Genomic DNA, 12,771 nt, shown 5'->3' with positions numbered 1-12,771 from the left:
CATGTTCAGTGGGATGGGGAGGATTTGAACCTGTGAACCTCAGATTGCGAGTCAAGCACCCTAACCACCTGGCCATGCTGGGCCACATTGACAAAAGAATGCTAATTTTGAGATGGTAATGCTAGTTTTGAGATGTGATGGCTAGCTTTAACCTGTTAAAGCAAGTTTTGAACTGGAAATTGCTGGATATTTCTGCTGTTTTTTAGATGGAAATGCTAGTTTAGAGATTCAAAAGCTTGGTTTGAAACAGGAACGCTATTTTGAGAAGGATATTCTAGTTCTGAAATGGAAATGCTGGCTTTCAGTTGGGAATTGCTAAAAATTTATTAAATATACAGCTTGTTTTGAGATTGAAATGCTAGTTTTACAAAAAGATTTGAGAAAAATTGAAGCTGATTTTGAGAATAAGAACATTAGTTTTGAGGTTAAAATGGTAGTTTTGAGATGAGTATGCTGATTTTGAGACAGTAGTGCTGGTACTGAAATGGAAATGTTAGAATCAAGATGGAAATTTCCATTGATGTTCAGAGAAATGCTTGTTTTGTGATGGAAATGCTAATTTTGTGATGTAATTGCTAGTTTTGTGACTGGATTGTTGGTTTTTTGAGGGAAATACTACTTTTGAGATGGAATAGATGTATTTGAAAGAGGAATACTGGCTTTTTTTGTTTGTTGTTAAACACAAACTACATTTTGAGCTATCAGTGCTGTATATTCCTCATCGGTTATCAAAACCTGGATTTTTAACATTATGAGCCTTCAGATTTACTGCTGAGCCACTGGAGGGGCCAATAGTTTTGAGAAGGGAATGATAGATTAGAATCAGAAATGCTATTCATGATATGAAAATGCTAGGTTTGATGAGGAAATTAGGGGACATTTTGAGATGAGAATACTGGTACTGAGATAGAAATGCTAATTATGAGATAGGAATGATACTTTTGACAATGGAATGCTGGGCTAACATACAACATCATTTATGAGGCTAACCATACAACATAAACTGTTGACTTACCATACAACATAAACTCCATTATTGTGTACACAGGCTTGCCTATCGTACAGACGCCCAAAAGTGGAACAATGTTCTTGTGATCAAATCGTTTCATCATCTCTGCTTCACTTAAAAAATCTAGCTATAATTTATAGCAAAATGTAGTGGCATAAAATAGAAATGAACTAAAGACTGCTGTGATACAATGAAATTTAAATCAAAAGAAGGGTAAAAACATATTCCAAAAATTATATAAAAATTCCATTCAACTAAATTTAAATAAATTTCACAAACATACACATTAACTAGCACTGATAAATATTCAACATGTTAGTTAGAAATGGGCAATTCACTTAATCTATATAATCAATTACCAATGAACATTGATGACAATGTTTAAATTATTTCACAAAAATAACCAAATAAATGATTGATGCCTCAGTTTAAATTAACTAGCCTAGTTGGTAACTTTTTACTTACATTTCATATTAATCAGCCCTCACTATGACTTCAATATAACCATACTAAACTAATGTTATTCATCTTGAGAATTACCATATTAACTAAGTAATAATAGTTATATTTTCCCTTTTACAAAAATTGTACTTAATAAATTATTTGATTCATGAAAGAAATCACTAGTATGGTATAGATATAACCAACACGTGTATCATTTAACTATTTATATTGAAAAGAGCATTCTTCCAACAAAGTAGCTAATCTAAAACCATATTTTACTTACTTTTTCTTCAACATCAGCTTCTACTTTCAATGTCTTAACTGCCACTGCCACCCATCCATCATCTAAAAGAGCCTCTCCACCATAAACTGTTCCAAAAGCCCCTTCTCCAAGTTTACGATTGATTACTATATGGTTCCTTGGAATCTCCCAGCCATCCAAAGCAGAAAAATGATTCATATCCATCAGTCCCAATTCTCTCATTCTGGCTTCTGTCCGTTTTACTTTATCTTCATATCTTATACATAAAAATTTATAACTGTAATTTACAGCCATGTGATATGCTTACTGTTAAACCAATATAGATAAAATCATGACAATGCAACTTACCATAAAGATTATTTGTAAATAGGGAATGATTTTATACTACTTCTGAAACATATTTTATCGAAAGAAAGAACTTTTTGTATTAAGTCAATGCAAAGGAAAAGTTATTATTTTCTTACAGTGAAAATATACTTCCAACAGGTTCTTATCTCCCTCACATAATAGCTATTCTTTTTCAGTGCTGCCCTCTATATGCAAAACAATTTTGCATACCAAAAGCCTTGAAACTCTCACCTACACCATGATTAGCATGATAAATTGCATCTTCGCATGTAAATTATCATGCAACCCTCTACCAATTGGAATGCAACACACCCTCCTAATGCACATGAATCCCTATATTTGATTCTACCTAACCATCACTTTGAGATTAGGCAGAAGTTAAACACTAGTTTTAAGTGGGCAGGAAGGCTGGGAAGTGTGAGAGAAGGTAAGTACCTATAGGAAATATATTTTCAGTGTTGGAAAATGTTAACTTTCAATACAGTACCTTACTTCCACTTACATAATAAAATGGAGGGACTGGTGTGAGGGATATAGATAAGTATCCTTCAAAATCATCCAAATAACACCCATGGAGTGTGAACCCCTGTTGGGAGAGGAATACAGGTGGAGACTGCACTACTTCTTTACCAGGTATATTCTTCGCCCAGTATGGAAATAGGTATCACATAAACTGTCGGAAATTGGGAAGAGCACATCCAATGAATGAGAGAAAAAATCTTTATGAGTCTGATCCCACATCCCACTGGAATCTCCAGAATCATAGTCCAGCAGAAGAATGAAGTAGGGTTCCCAGCCATGGACCAGATGGTGGGTAAAGCTAAAATGGATATGCCCCTTGGTGTGTAGAGTGGCTAGGGTGCATCAGACCATACTCGGTAGGTCAACTCTAGTCCAAAATTAGGTGACATCGGGCATACATATTCCAATCTGTTGTAGGAGGAGGGTTCACAGCATCTTGACCTCAAGTTGAGTAGAAAAGAAAGAGAAAAATCCCATACCAATCGACTAAACAGAGTGCATGTGCACAAATCCACAACTAACCCCAACATCCGAACAATGGTAGTAAGGGATATGCCACTGTGGTGGTGTACATCAAATCCAAAACCAATTGGACTAGTTCCACTCTGTGCAACATCCACCTCAGGTAGTGAACCTTACAGAGGTGAAGTGCCAGAGGGGCTACATTTGTCCTGCACAACATCATCTTCCAAATAACACCGCATAGAATCTGGAGCACATAGATGACTGTCTGACACCCTGAGGAACCACAGATCTGGGGTGGAATCAAACCAGATTTTTGCAACATCAACTTCCACAACACACCAAGGTGGAGCACAAGGCAAAAACTCATGACTGAGGTGGGATGAGGAATCACAGTTAACACGTGTGTGAGGATTTATGTTCATTGGTCCTGCTCAAATCCAAAACCACTCACTGGGAACCAACATCCAGTCAATGATAAGACGAGAGATCCCAATCAGAGGGGTGAACTGCAACATGGCAGACCTACTATAATTTAGGGAATATACAATTGTGATTCATGCACAACATCAACCCTCAGATAGGGCCATACAGACACTGGTGTGCATGGACATGCAACTTCAATCGCCGGGTCCCACCACATGGAGCACATGAGTGGAAGATCTATGCTGTCTACATTAGCAGAACACCACCACCCTATTATCTAGTGAATGTAATTGAGCACATCCAGGAGACTGCATCCATAGTCCACAACCCCAGAGGCTAGGAACTGGAAAGTGGCAAGAATTCTCATATTCCACTAGAAGAAAATGGAAGAAGAATCATGGTGAAAAGTCTGGAAGAATGCTGATGCTGGAGACAGTGCAATAGGTAACCACAAAAAACCCTATTTTGAAAAGCAGACTACCCCTGATTTATTCAATAAAGGGATGGCAGTGATGGGCAGCAATCCCTTTCTGTTATACCCAGGAAAGTCCATGGGTTAGTACTGTCTGGAAAGGACATGTTGTTGAAGCAAAATACTGCAAGGAACCATCATCCTGGAGTGTATGTATCACCAGCTGATGCCCTAAGCAACCACAGTCCATAGGATGAGCAAAGCTGAGATTGAACAACATCAACCTCCAGGACCTATCGCAAGGACACCGGTGGAGCAACTGAGTCACTAGGTGGCTGATAATATACTACTGTATGACTTATGGTCAGCCATAAGGTGCACAATTTTGTGTGACTAGATAAGTCGCATACCTGGACAGGGAAAGCTCACTGCTGAGCGAGGTCCTAGACCTAAAAGGGACATGCCTCTGTAAAGAAAAAATGGAAAATCAAACTTACCTAGGCACAGTCAAATTGATGTGTGAAGTAATGTAACAGGTAAAAAGGTGGTATCCCAACAAAGAAGAAACAGCCACCTGATGAAGATAGTGGGAGTTGAACATATGGGTATTGTCCACATGCCTGACCGAAAAAATTCCCCAATGGGCGACACAGATGAGACCAGGAAAAGGTAAGGTGTCGTATCTGTTGTGACATCACCTGAAACAAATTCCGGGATGAAGGAAAGAGGGAGAAATACATCAGTCAATAAGTTGACAAACCTAACCTGTAAGGGTAAAATGAGAAAGGTCATGAAATGTGGAAAGGTTCCAGAGAATGAAAAAGTGGGATAGGGAACTATGGAAAGAGGCTGTCCAGGCAATATAACAACAAAGAGCATAAACACGACATAGAAGTCTATCTAGATCAGACTGAGAATAAAGGTGAGAAATGGAAGGAAGGGAAATTGGCATATATGAAGAATTTCCCTCATGAGCCCCTGAAGTTTTGGGCAGGAAAGATCAATCTGGTTAAAGAGAATATACAAGGAATAGATTAGAGTATGTGAAATGTCAATGGCAAAAATATTGGACCGACAACATCCATAGGCTAAGAAGGAGTAAGAAATAAATCTGAGTGGATAGGTGATACATGGAACAGGAAGCCAAAAGTTAAAATGGAGGGAGTGAGATAGAGTGAAGAACAACCTTGACATTCCAATTTGGAAAAACAGTCTAGTGAGGAGGTTGATGAATCTGGAAGGAAGGCAATAAGAAGGAGATGGTAGGAGAGGCAAACCCAATACAGTACCTAGAAAAATAGAAGGTACTGGATAAGGCTGCTCTATAACCTACAACAGAAGAGACAGAAGCCCCATTATCAAACAGCCAGGTAAACAAATTGTAAGAATAGGAAAAATGGACCAAGAAGGAGAAAGACCAATTGAGAAAGACATTCCACTGATATTGATAAACTGCAAGAGAGGAAGTGTCGAAGGAACAAGCAAAATAGGAAGCAACACACATAGACAATCCAGATCTTCTTTCAAGGAACTGGATATATGCCAAACGTGAAGTCAGAAAGTGTGAAGGGTGGGATAAAGTGCTGGCGACCAAGGTTAATGAAGGAAGGACAGAATGAGAGGAAGAGGGAATGGGGGGGGGGTCGTTTGGAGCTGAAGGAGAAGAGGAAACCAAAGGTTATGCCAGCCAGGAGAAATTAGAAGGATTGGACGTAGAGGGGAAAGGAAGAAGACAGATAGGGTATACATACAGATACCAGTCGGTCCAATTCTAGCTGAGAGCATCCACCTCCAGGGACTATGGATGAGGAACCAGAGACCAAAGAGAGGAAACTAAGTGGTGAGAAACATGGCAAAGCATCCAGATGAGGAGTACCTCACTGATTGCAAAGCCACCAGAAAACCTGAGGATTAAGAGACCATTCTGTGTGGTAAATCTGATGTGGTTAAAAAAGATGATCTCCCATGAGGTTGAAAGCACCAAAAACATGACACACAATGCGATGTATCTGCAGTGTGTGGGCCCAATAATGAAGTTCCAATGTTCAACCACAAACAGAAGAAGAACGAATGCCACCATGATGATTGATATAGGAGATAATGGTGGAATTGTCTGAATGTATCATGACAAGTTTGTTCTGTATTATAGGAAGAAAATGATCCAAGGAACACCATATGACCAGAGGCTCCAAGATGTTGATATGGTAGGATCCTTCAAGCTCAAAACACTGTCCGGAAGCCTCCTGCTGATTGACCAATGCATCCCAACCCGAGATAGAAGCACTGGTGAACTGATGCAACTTTGGTCGAGGGAGAAGATGCAGTATCCCCATTGTAGTATTGTTCCTTTTTAACCACCAACAGAGATCACCTAGAATGAAACGAAGGAGTCTAACTGGGGAGTCCAAGTGATCTCAGGCAAGATTCCATCAATAGTGCAACATTTACTGAAGAGAATGCATATGTGCATGATTTAAGGGTAAAAGAGTTGCCATGGAAGCAAAAGTCCCAAAAATGACAGAACCTTGCATGCAAAAAGAGAGGGAGCAAAAAATGCATGGAGAACTGAAAGCTCCATCGATTGCAGACAAAGTGAAGAAGGTTGGGCCTGACTGTGGGAAGTGTTGAAAAACACAGCCAAGTGGACAAGATATTCGGTAGGAATCAGGAAAGTCTTCTCTGTGATGATAATTCAACCCATACATGCTATTTCCATGAAGAGCATACAAATTTGTTGAGAAGACTCCAGTTCAGAAGGAGCTAATAGAAGACAGTCATTCATGCAGTGGTGGAAGTGCAACCCCCCAGCATGAAAAAGTTGAGCAAAGGCTTTGAACACCTGACAAAACACATGTGGTGCTAAAGCAAGCCCAAAGGGTTGTGGACAAACCAAAGATAGTGGCTGGACTAATGGGAAATGGGAATATGGAGATAAGTGTCCAAGACATTCACCTTGGTCTTCCATAAACCTGGAGAAAAAGTGCACCAAAGGGTGAGAAAAGATTCCATGATAAAACAGGGAAATTCCAGAAATTGATTGAGGTGTGACAGATCAATCATGGGATGCCAGCTCCTATCTTCTTGGGTATGACAAGAAGCCTGGAATAAAAACCAGGAGAAGGAAAACTTACAGATGCTATAGCATGCTGTGAGAGAAGCGTCTGAACAGCTTCAAAAAAATGCTGACTGGTAGCTGGATCTTGAGGTAATGGAAAGGATATTGGAACTGTAAACAAAGGAGATGGTGACAGAAATTGTGGAAAAAGTCTGTCTAATAAACCCCGGATAACCATGGGTTGGGAGTGAATATCTGCCACAGGTAAACACATTCAGACAAACATGCCCCTACTTGGCCAAACACCACCAGACAGTCACCAGAACTGTTAGTGGCAAAGAGTATGACAGCGAGTCAAAAATCAGACTGATGGACTTCTAGAGTATAGAAATGGAAAAGGTTGAGAGGGTGAAGAATGTAAAACAGGTATATATAGAGTAGGGTGCAGGAGCAGACTGAGACAAATGAGCAACCAAAGAAGAAAAGGTTGAGTGTTGCTTTGTGGATTCCATACGTGACTCCAAAGATTTAAGAATATCTCCAAAAAGAGACCTATGAAGAAAAGCCATCCACAGGTAACAAAGATATGTGAAAATGAGAGATGGAAAGTGAAGATGGCAGGGAAATTGGGCTTGGAATAAACATACAGGATTCACTGGATCTACCCCCACAAAGGCAAAAATGACTCCAACTGGTGGAAGTTAAGAAAGGAATCAAAGGCCTGAAAATAAGCCAATGCATAAAGATCAGAAGTCCATGATAGAAGAAAAAGCATGCTGGCACCAGCCCTCAATTGAGAAATGAAATGCATAGCATGTACTCTAAAATTGGGAGAAGGAGGGAAAACAAGGTAATCGAAGGATTGAGCTGTGTGTATGAAACTAAGGACACAGAAAATTGTAACAAACCTGAGAATACATATCCATAAAGGCTAACATAGGCCTAGCAGGTTCCATAGGAAAGGGACAGGCTTTGAAAAAAGCTGTCAAAATCCTCCTAATCGTGAACAGCCTTATTACAGAGACTGGAGGATTCCAGACAGTGTCAGGAAAAAGAGGTCGAAGACAAGTAAAATTCAAATTCCCTCCAAATGATGACCAAAAATCCCCAGTCAGGATCCCCACACCTGAAGCCTGTGTCACGACAATCAAAGTAGTGTTAAGTGTAGTCATGACACGAAATTCCGAGTTCATAATCGACTGTGAGAAAAAGCAAGAAAAAAAGGGAAGTTTCCTGGACCATAAACTACAGTGAAGAAACCGTAGAAAAAATATTAGTAAAAACTTGAAAGCAGAGATAAAAAATTCCTGACAAATGAAGTGTCTGCACAAGACCACTACCTAACGAGAAGTGATGGTTAGGTAGAATCGAATAGTGTCACACTCCTATTGGTGGAGGGTTGTTGCATGATGATTTACATGAAAAGATGCAGTGAACCACGTTGATCGTGGGGTAGGTGGAATTTTCGAGGCTTGTAGCATGCCAAAAACTGTTGCATATAGAGTGCAGCACTGAACTTGAACAGCTATTATGGGGGCAGGTAAGGTACTATATTTGAAATTATCCAGTATTCTTTTTTATTTAAATTTGAATTAACTAAAACTTGTAAGGAATAGTTTTTTTAAGAAATGTAGGACTTACTTGTGCTTAAAGAAAAGAAATCCAATAAACATAATTAGAGCAAAAAGAGTAAAGCCCATAAGGTTGGCTATAACAATAGTTAGCTCACAACTAACTCCAAGAGCCTGACGAAAACTCTCCAGAGGACACATGGTGACACCTAGTGGTAAGAAAATACATAATTACATATACACAATACTATTTTAATACAGAAATCATATAACATAAATTTTGATAATTGGAAAACTAAATTTAGGTAAACAAAATCTTTGAGCATATGCACATTGTAAAAAAGTTATTTTTAAGTCAAATATTTATTTAAAAACATTACCTACTGTACATATTTTTCAATGACAAAACAAACTATGCACATACATTTAGAACTGGGCAATTAGTGGAATTTGCTAATTGACAAATTGTCAGCCTCATGAATCAATTACATTCTACCAATCAATTAGGGTTACATGAACTGGTTAAACACAACAATCTAAAGTAAAATTCAGGTTTCAATACCTGCAACAGGCAGAGCATAGACAGCCCATTACGTAGCTTTGTGCCCAACAACAAATACATAATAACAATAGATGGATTTATCAAAAATAGTAATAATCAGAAACACCAATTTCAATTAGTTGATTATTTTTGTGACAGTTAATAGTAATTTTGACTACTGGATAGTTGGAATAATGAAAACAATTATGATGAGAAATACTAATTTCAGTTAGTTGATTACTTTCCTGATATTAATTGATTTAATCATAATTTTGATTACTGAATAGTTGGAATAACTGAAGAAAGTATTAATTGAAAACACTAGCTGAATATTTTCATGAAATTAATCTATATAATCATAATTTCAAGTAATCGATTATCTTGGGTGACACTAATCAATGTAATCACAGCTCATAGGTTATCAATTAATCAAGTTAATTGCCCAATCATACAAATAAGTACATATTACTAACAATGTAAATATTTCCTACACATGTGAAAAGTGGAAGCAAAGCAAATAGAATACAAACTTTATCCTTTGAGACTCAACTAATTTAAAGTGAACATTAAATTTCAGTTCATAATATTTCAAGAGTAAACAGCTTATTTTTTTTTTTTTAAAACCGAAAAGTGGAAAGCAATATATTACTAACTCTTTCACATAACTTAAAGTTATTGCTTTGCAAATATTAGGTTAGTCCATTAGAGAATATAATTTTCCTAAGTTCTCACTTTCTCCACCATCAGTAGGTTTCTTCCCGTCAGGTGTGAGCCACACAATAGCTGTTTGATTCAATTCTAGGAAGCCAGAGTAGGTCGAGTTAGGGTAGTATGTACCAATTCGATGAGTTCTATTTCTATACCACTGCCAAATATCAAGTTCCGACAATCGACTAGATCCAACAAAGTTCACTCTTCCTGACACACCAGAAAAATCTGTCTGGTTTATCAGAGTCACATACTTTCTATATATATATATATATTCATATAAGAAAGTAAAAAAATCTAAATTAGTTGTTGTGATTGTAACTATAAGCTTTACAATTTTTTAATTCTTTCACTATTTGAATGAAATCAGGAGAAAAAAAAGAAAATATCAAATTAAAGGTATTTTGCAATAACAATTAAAATAAATTGCTTTGTTGACAATTTACCCACAAATCAGGTTTATGATAATTGAGGAATCTAACTGTTAATTAAATATGTAAATAAGATTTTGCAAATAATTTTCTGAAATAAGAAGAAAATACTTCAACATCAGTACAATCATATAGGTAGGTACACAGAGGATAATAATGACAATATACATTAAAGTTAACAAATGGGTTAAAATATAAGCATATAGATAAAAAAGCTAAGTTAGATCTTTTTATACTTACTTTGATGTTTTTTTTGTGTGAAGAGAAGCAATATAGTTATGATTTTCTTTGAAAAGCTTGTCTAATGCCAAAGCATACACCCACACAGCATCATAAGCATAGCCTCCATACTGACTTGTGTCCCGGTCCTAATAAACCAAGACAAATTCACAAGAAAATATTCACAGGTTATTAAAAAACAACAGAAAACATTCAATCCTACTTTAAAAATCATTTACACTTTACATTAAAACATTGTCCTATTATCTAAAATATCCTGAAACTTCAACTCACTGGAAACTTTGCACGCTTGTTGTAAATTTTCTTCCATTCATTGATTTTCAAGCCTTCCTGCATCAGACCATCATCATCTCCATAGAATTTGTAGGCAAGGCTCATATGGCCCTCTATGGCTTCTAGCATCTGTTTGGTGGTACAGGGAATGTATTCTTTATAAGGATCAGACTGGCTGTTGTAATGGTCAGTGTCATACCAATTAGCAGTGAACCATCTTGGCAAAAACCACTGGAAACCATTATGGGCAGTCATGCCCTAAAAATTAAAATAGCATCAATCTCATCATGAGCTAAAACTCTGACAATTAAAGTTTAATTATTATCCTTTCTCATGCATTAATTGTTCATATAGAATTTATTACTTAAACCTAAATCAGTAAATACATTAAAAATATATATATGATAATAATAAAAAAGATCAGTAATCAACAGCATCTTTTCCTTAAGCTTAAAACTATTATTTTAGTAGACTCTAATGTTAGGCAGGTTCTATTCTTTTATTATTCAGTAAAAATAATGCAAAGTCCAGTCGACTTAAGGAAAATAAAAGCATTTTATTTCTTTAACTAAAGGTTTGAAAACTTGTATAAATCAAAAACTAATGAAAACCAAGTGATAGACCTAACTCATAAAAAAAGCTGGGCAAATTAAATTATTACTTATAAGCAGCAATTAACCTAAGCTTGTGTTTCTGATTAATACTGTTTTCAATTATTCCAACAATAGTTTAATTCAAATTACAATTGATCGATTAATTTCACAAAAATACAACTAACCAAAGGAAAGGCAACTGGCTGGCAACACTCACTGCCAACTCTCAAGCCAATATAGGGTTAAAAAGTATAAATTTACTGTTTTTTTTTACACTTTTATGTTTATAGTTTTATTTGGTATCATTATTATTTAATGTTGTATAAGCAGGCATGGATCTAGGAGAGGGGGTCTGGACCTCTTTAATTTTTTTTATAATAAATTAAGAACTATTTTAATTTTGCATAAGCAGGTATGGATCTAGGGGAAGGGTCCAGGAGGGTCTGAACCCTCCTCCATATGTAAGAATACTACAGTGACGTTAATGTAAATTTAAAAGTATTGCTAGTAAAGGTCTAGTTAGACACACCCCCCACATAAAAAGCCCCATATCCATCCCTGATAAAGCATAAACTGTAAAATCTGATTTTTTACATTCTGTTATAATTTATAACTTGTGTTACTTTACTCATTAGTGTCAAGTAAACCATAAAGTTTTTTTTTTTTTACTAATTGTCTATATGTTATGTTTGTGACACCATAACTCTTACTTTCCTGAATTTGTGTTCTAGTGGAAGTTTTGACAGGCATGGCACATCTGGAAAACTAAAATTACTGATCATGGGGCAAATGCAACTCCTCCCCTGATTCTGAAGTTGTATTCTTTAGCCACTTTTTCATGCCAGCTCTTTAATGATGTGACAAATTAGAAATGTAAATTCACAAGTTGATTTTCATTATTAGATATTGTATAATCTTATTTTATAATAATCTAACAAATCAATAATATGCAACACTGTTAACTGGTGTTAAGTCATGAGCCTGCTTATACACACACACAACTCTACTTTAATTATGACTAGCTCTATTACATGTACATTGTAGGAAGCACTAAAAAGTGAAAACAAAAGTCTACCTATAATCACTTGCAACTTAGTTAAGTCCTAACAAGTAGTAATGTTAATATATACAAGTTGTTGTTTTTTATTGATTCCTCGGCACAAGTGTTTAACAGTTTATTCCAGCCAGTATTGAAAAATGTATGCATATTAAATTCACATCACATTTTTGCAGAATTTCTTGTTATATATTAGGTCGTCAAGAGATTAATGTCGTGTTTTGGAACACTTTCATTAATCACCCCTCAAAAAACTATATCATGTATAATAATTAAATGAACCTCCTAAACATCACACTAGTGTAACCTATATAATGTGTAAAGCTTAGTATACTCTAATCCATTATAGTGATGACACACGACGAGACACACATTCGGCATGTAATGCTGTTTGAATACAAGAAGGGAAACAATGTC

The 12,771-nt window shown here is 36.4% G+C and overlaps 1 protein-coding gene across 3 annotated transcripts in view; it reads right to left on the bottom strand.

Moving 5' to 3' along the window:
* LOC106467072 (receptor-type guanylate cyclase gcy-2-like) overlaps positions 1-12,771 on the bottom strand; it is a 98,626-nt gene that overhangs the window by 6,640 nt on the left and 79,215 nt on the right. For all 3 annotated transcript variants that reach the window (XM_022395183.1, XM_013927388.2, XM_022395184.1), the window contains 6 exons: positions 10,705-10,962; positions 10,432-10,559; positions 9,785-10,017; positions 8,582-8,720; positions 1,737-1,971; positions 1,016-1,136 (listed from right to left, as the gene is read on the bottom strand). In XM_022395183.1, coding sequence (XP_022250891.1) covers positions 1,016-1,136; positions 1,737-1,971; positions 8,582-8,720; positions 9,785-10,017; positions 10,432-10,559; positions 10,705-10,962 — 1,114 coding nt within the window. The remainder of the gene's footprint in view (positions 1-1,015; positions 1,137-1,736; positions 1,972-8,581; positions 8,721-9,784; positions 10,018-10,431; positions 10,560-10,704; positions 10,963-12,771) is intronic.

Source organism: Limulus polyphemus, unplaced genomic scaffold, assembly GCF_000517525.1.
Source record: "Limulus polyphemus unplaced genomic scaffold, Limulus_polyphemus-2.1.2 Scaffold2477, whole genome shotgun sequence".
Lineage (NCBI taxonomy): Eukaryota > Metazoa > Arthropoda > Merostomata > Xiphosura > Limulidae > Limulus > Limulus polyphemus.
Note: the sequence above shows the minus strand (reverse complement) of the source record. Positions and strands in the feature narration are given on the sequence as shown.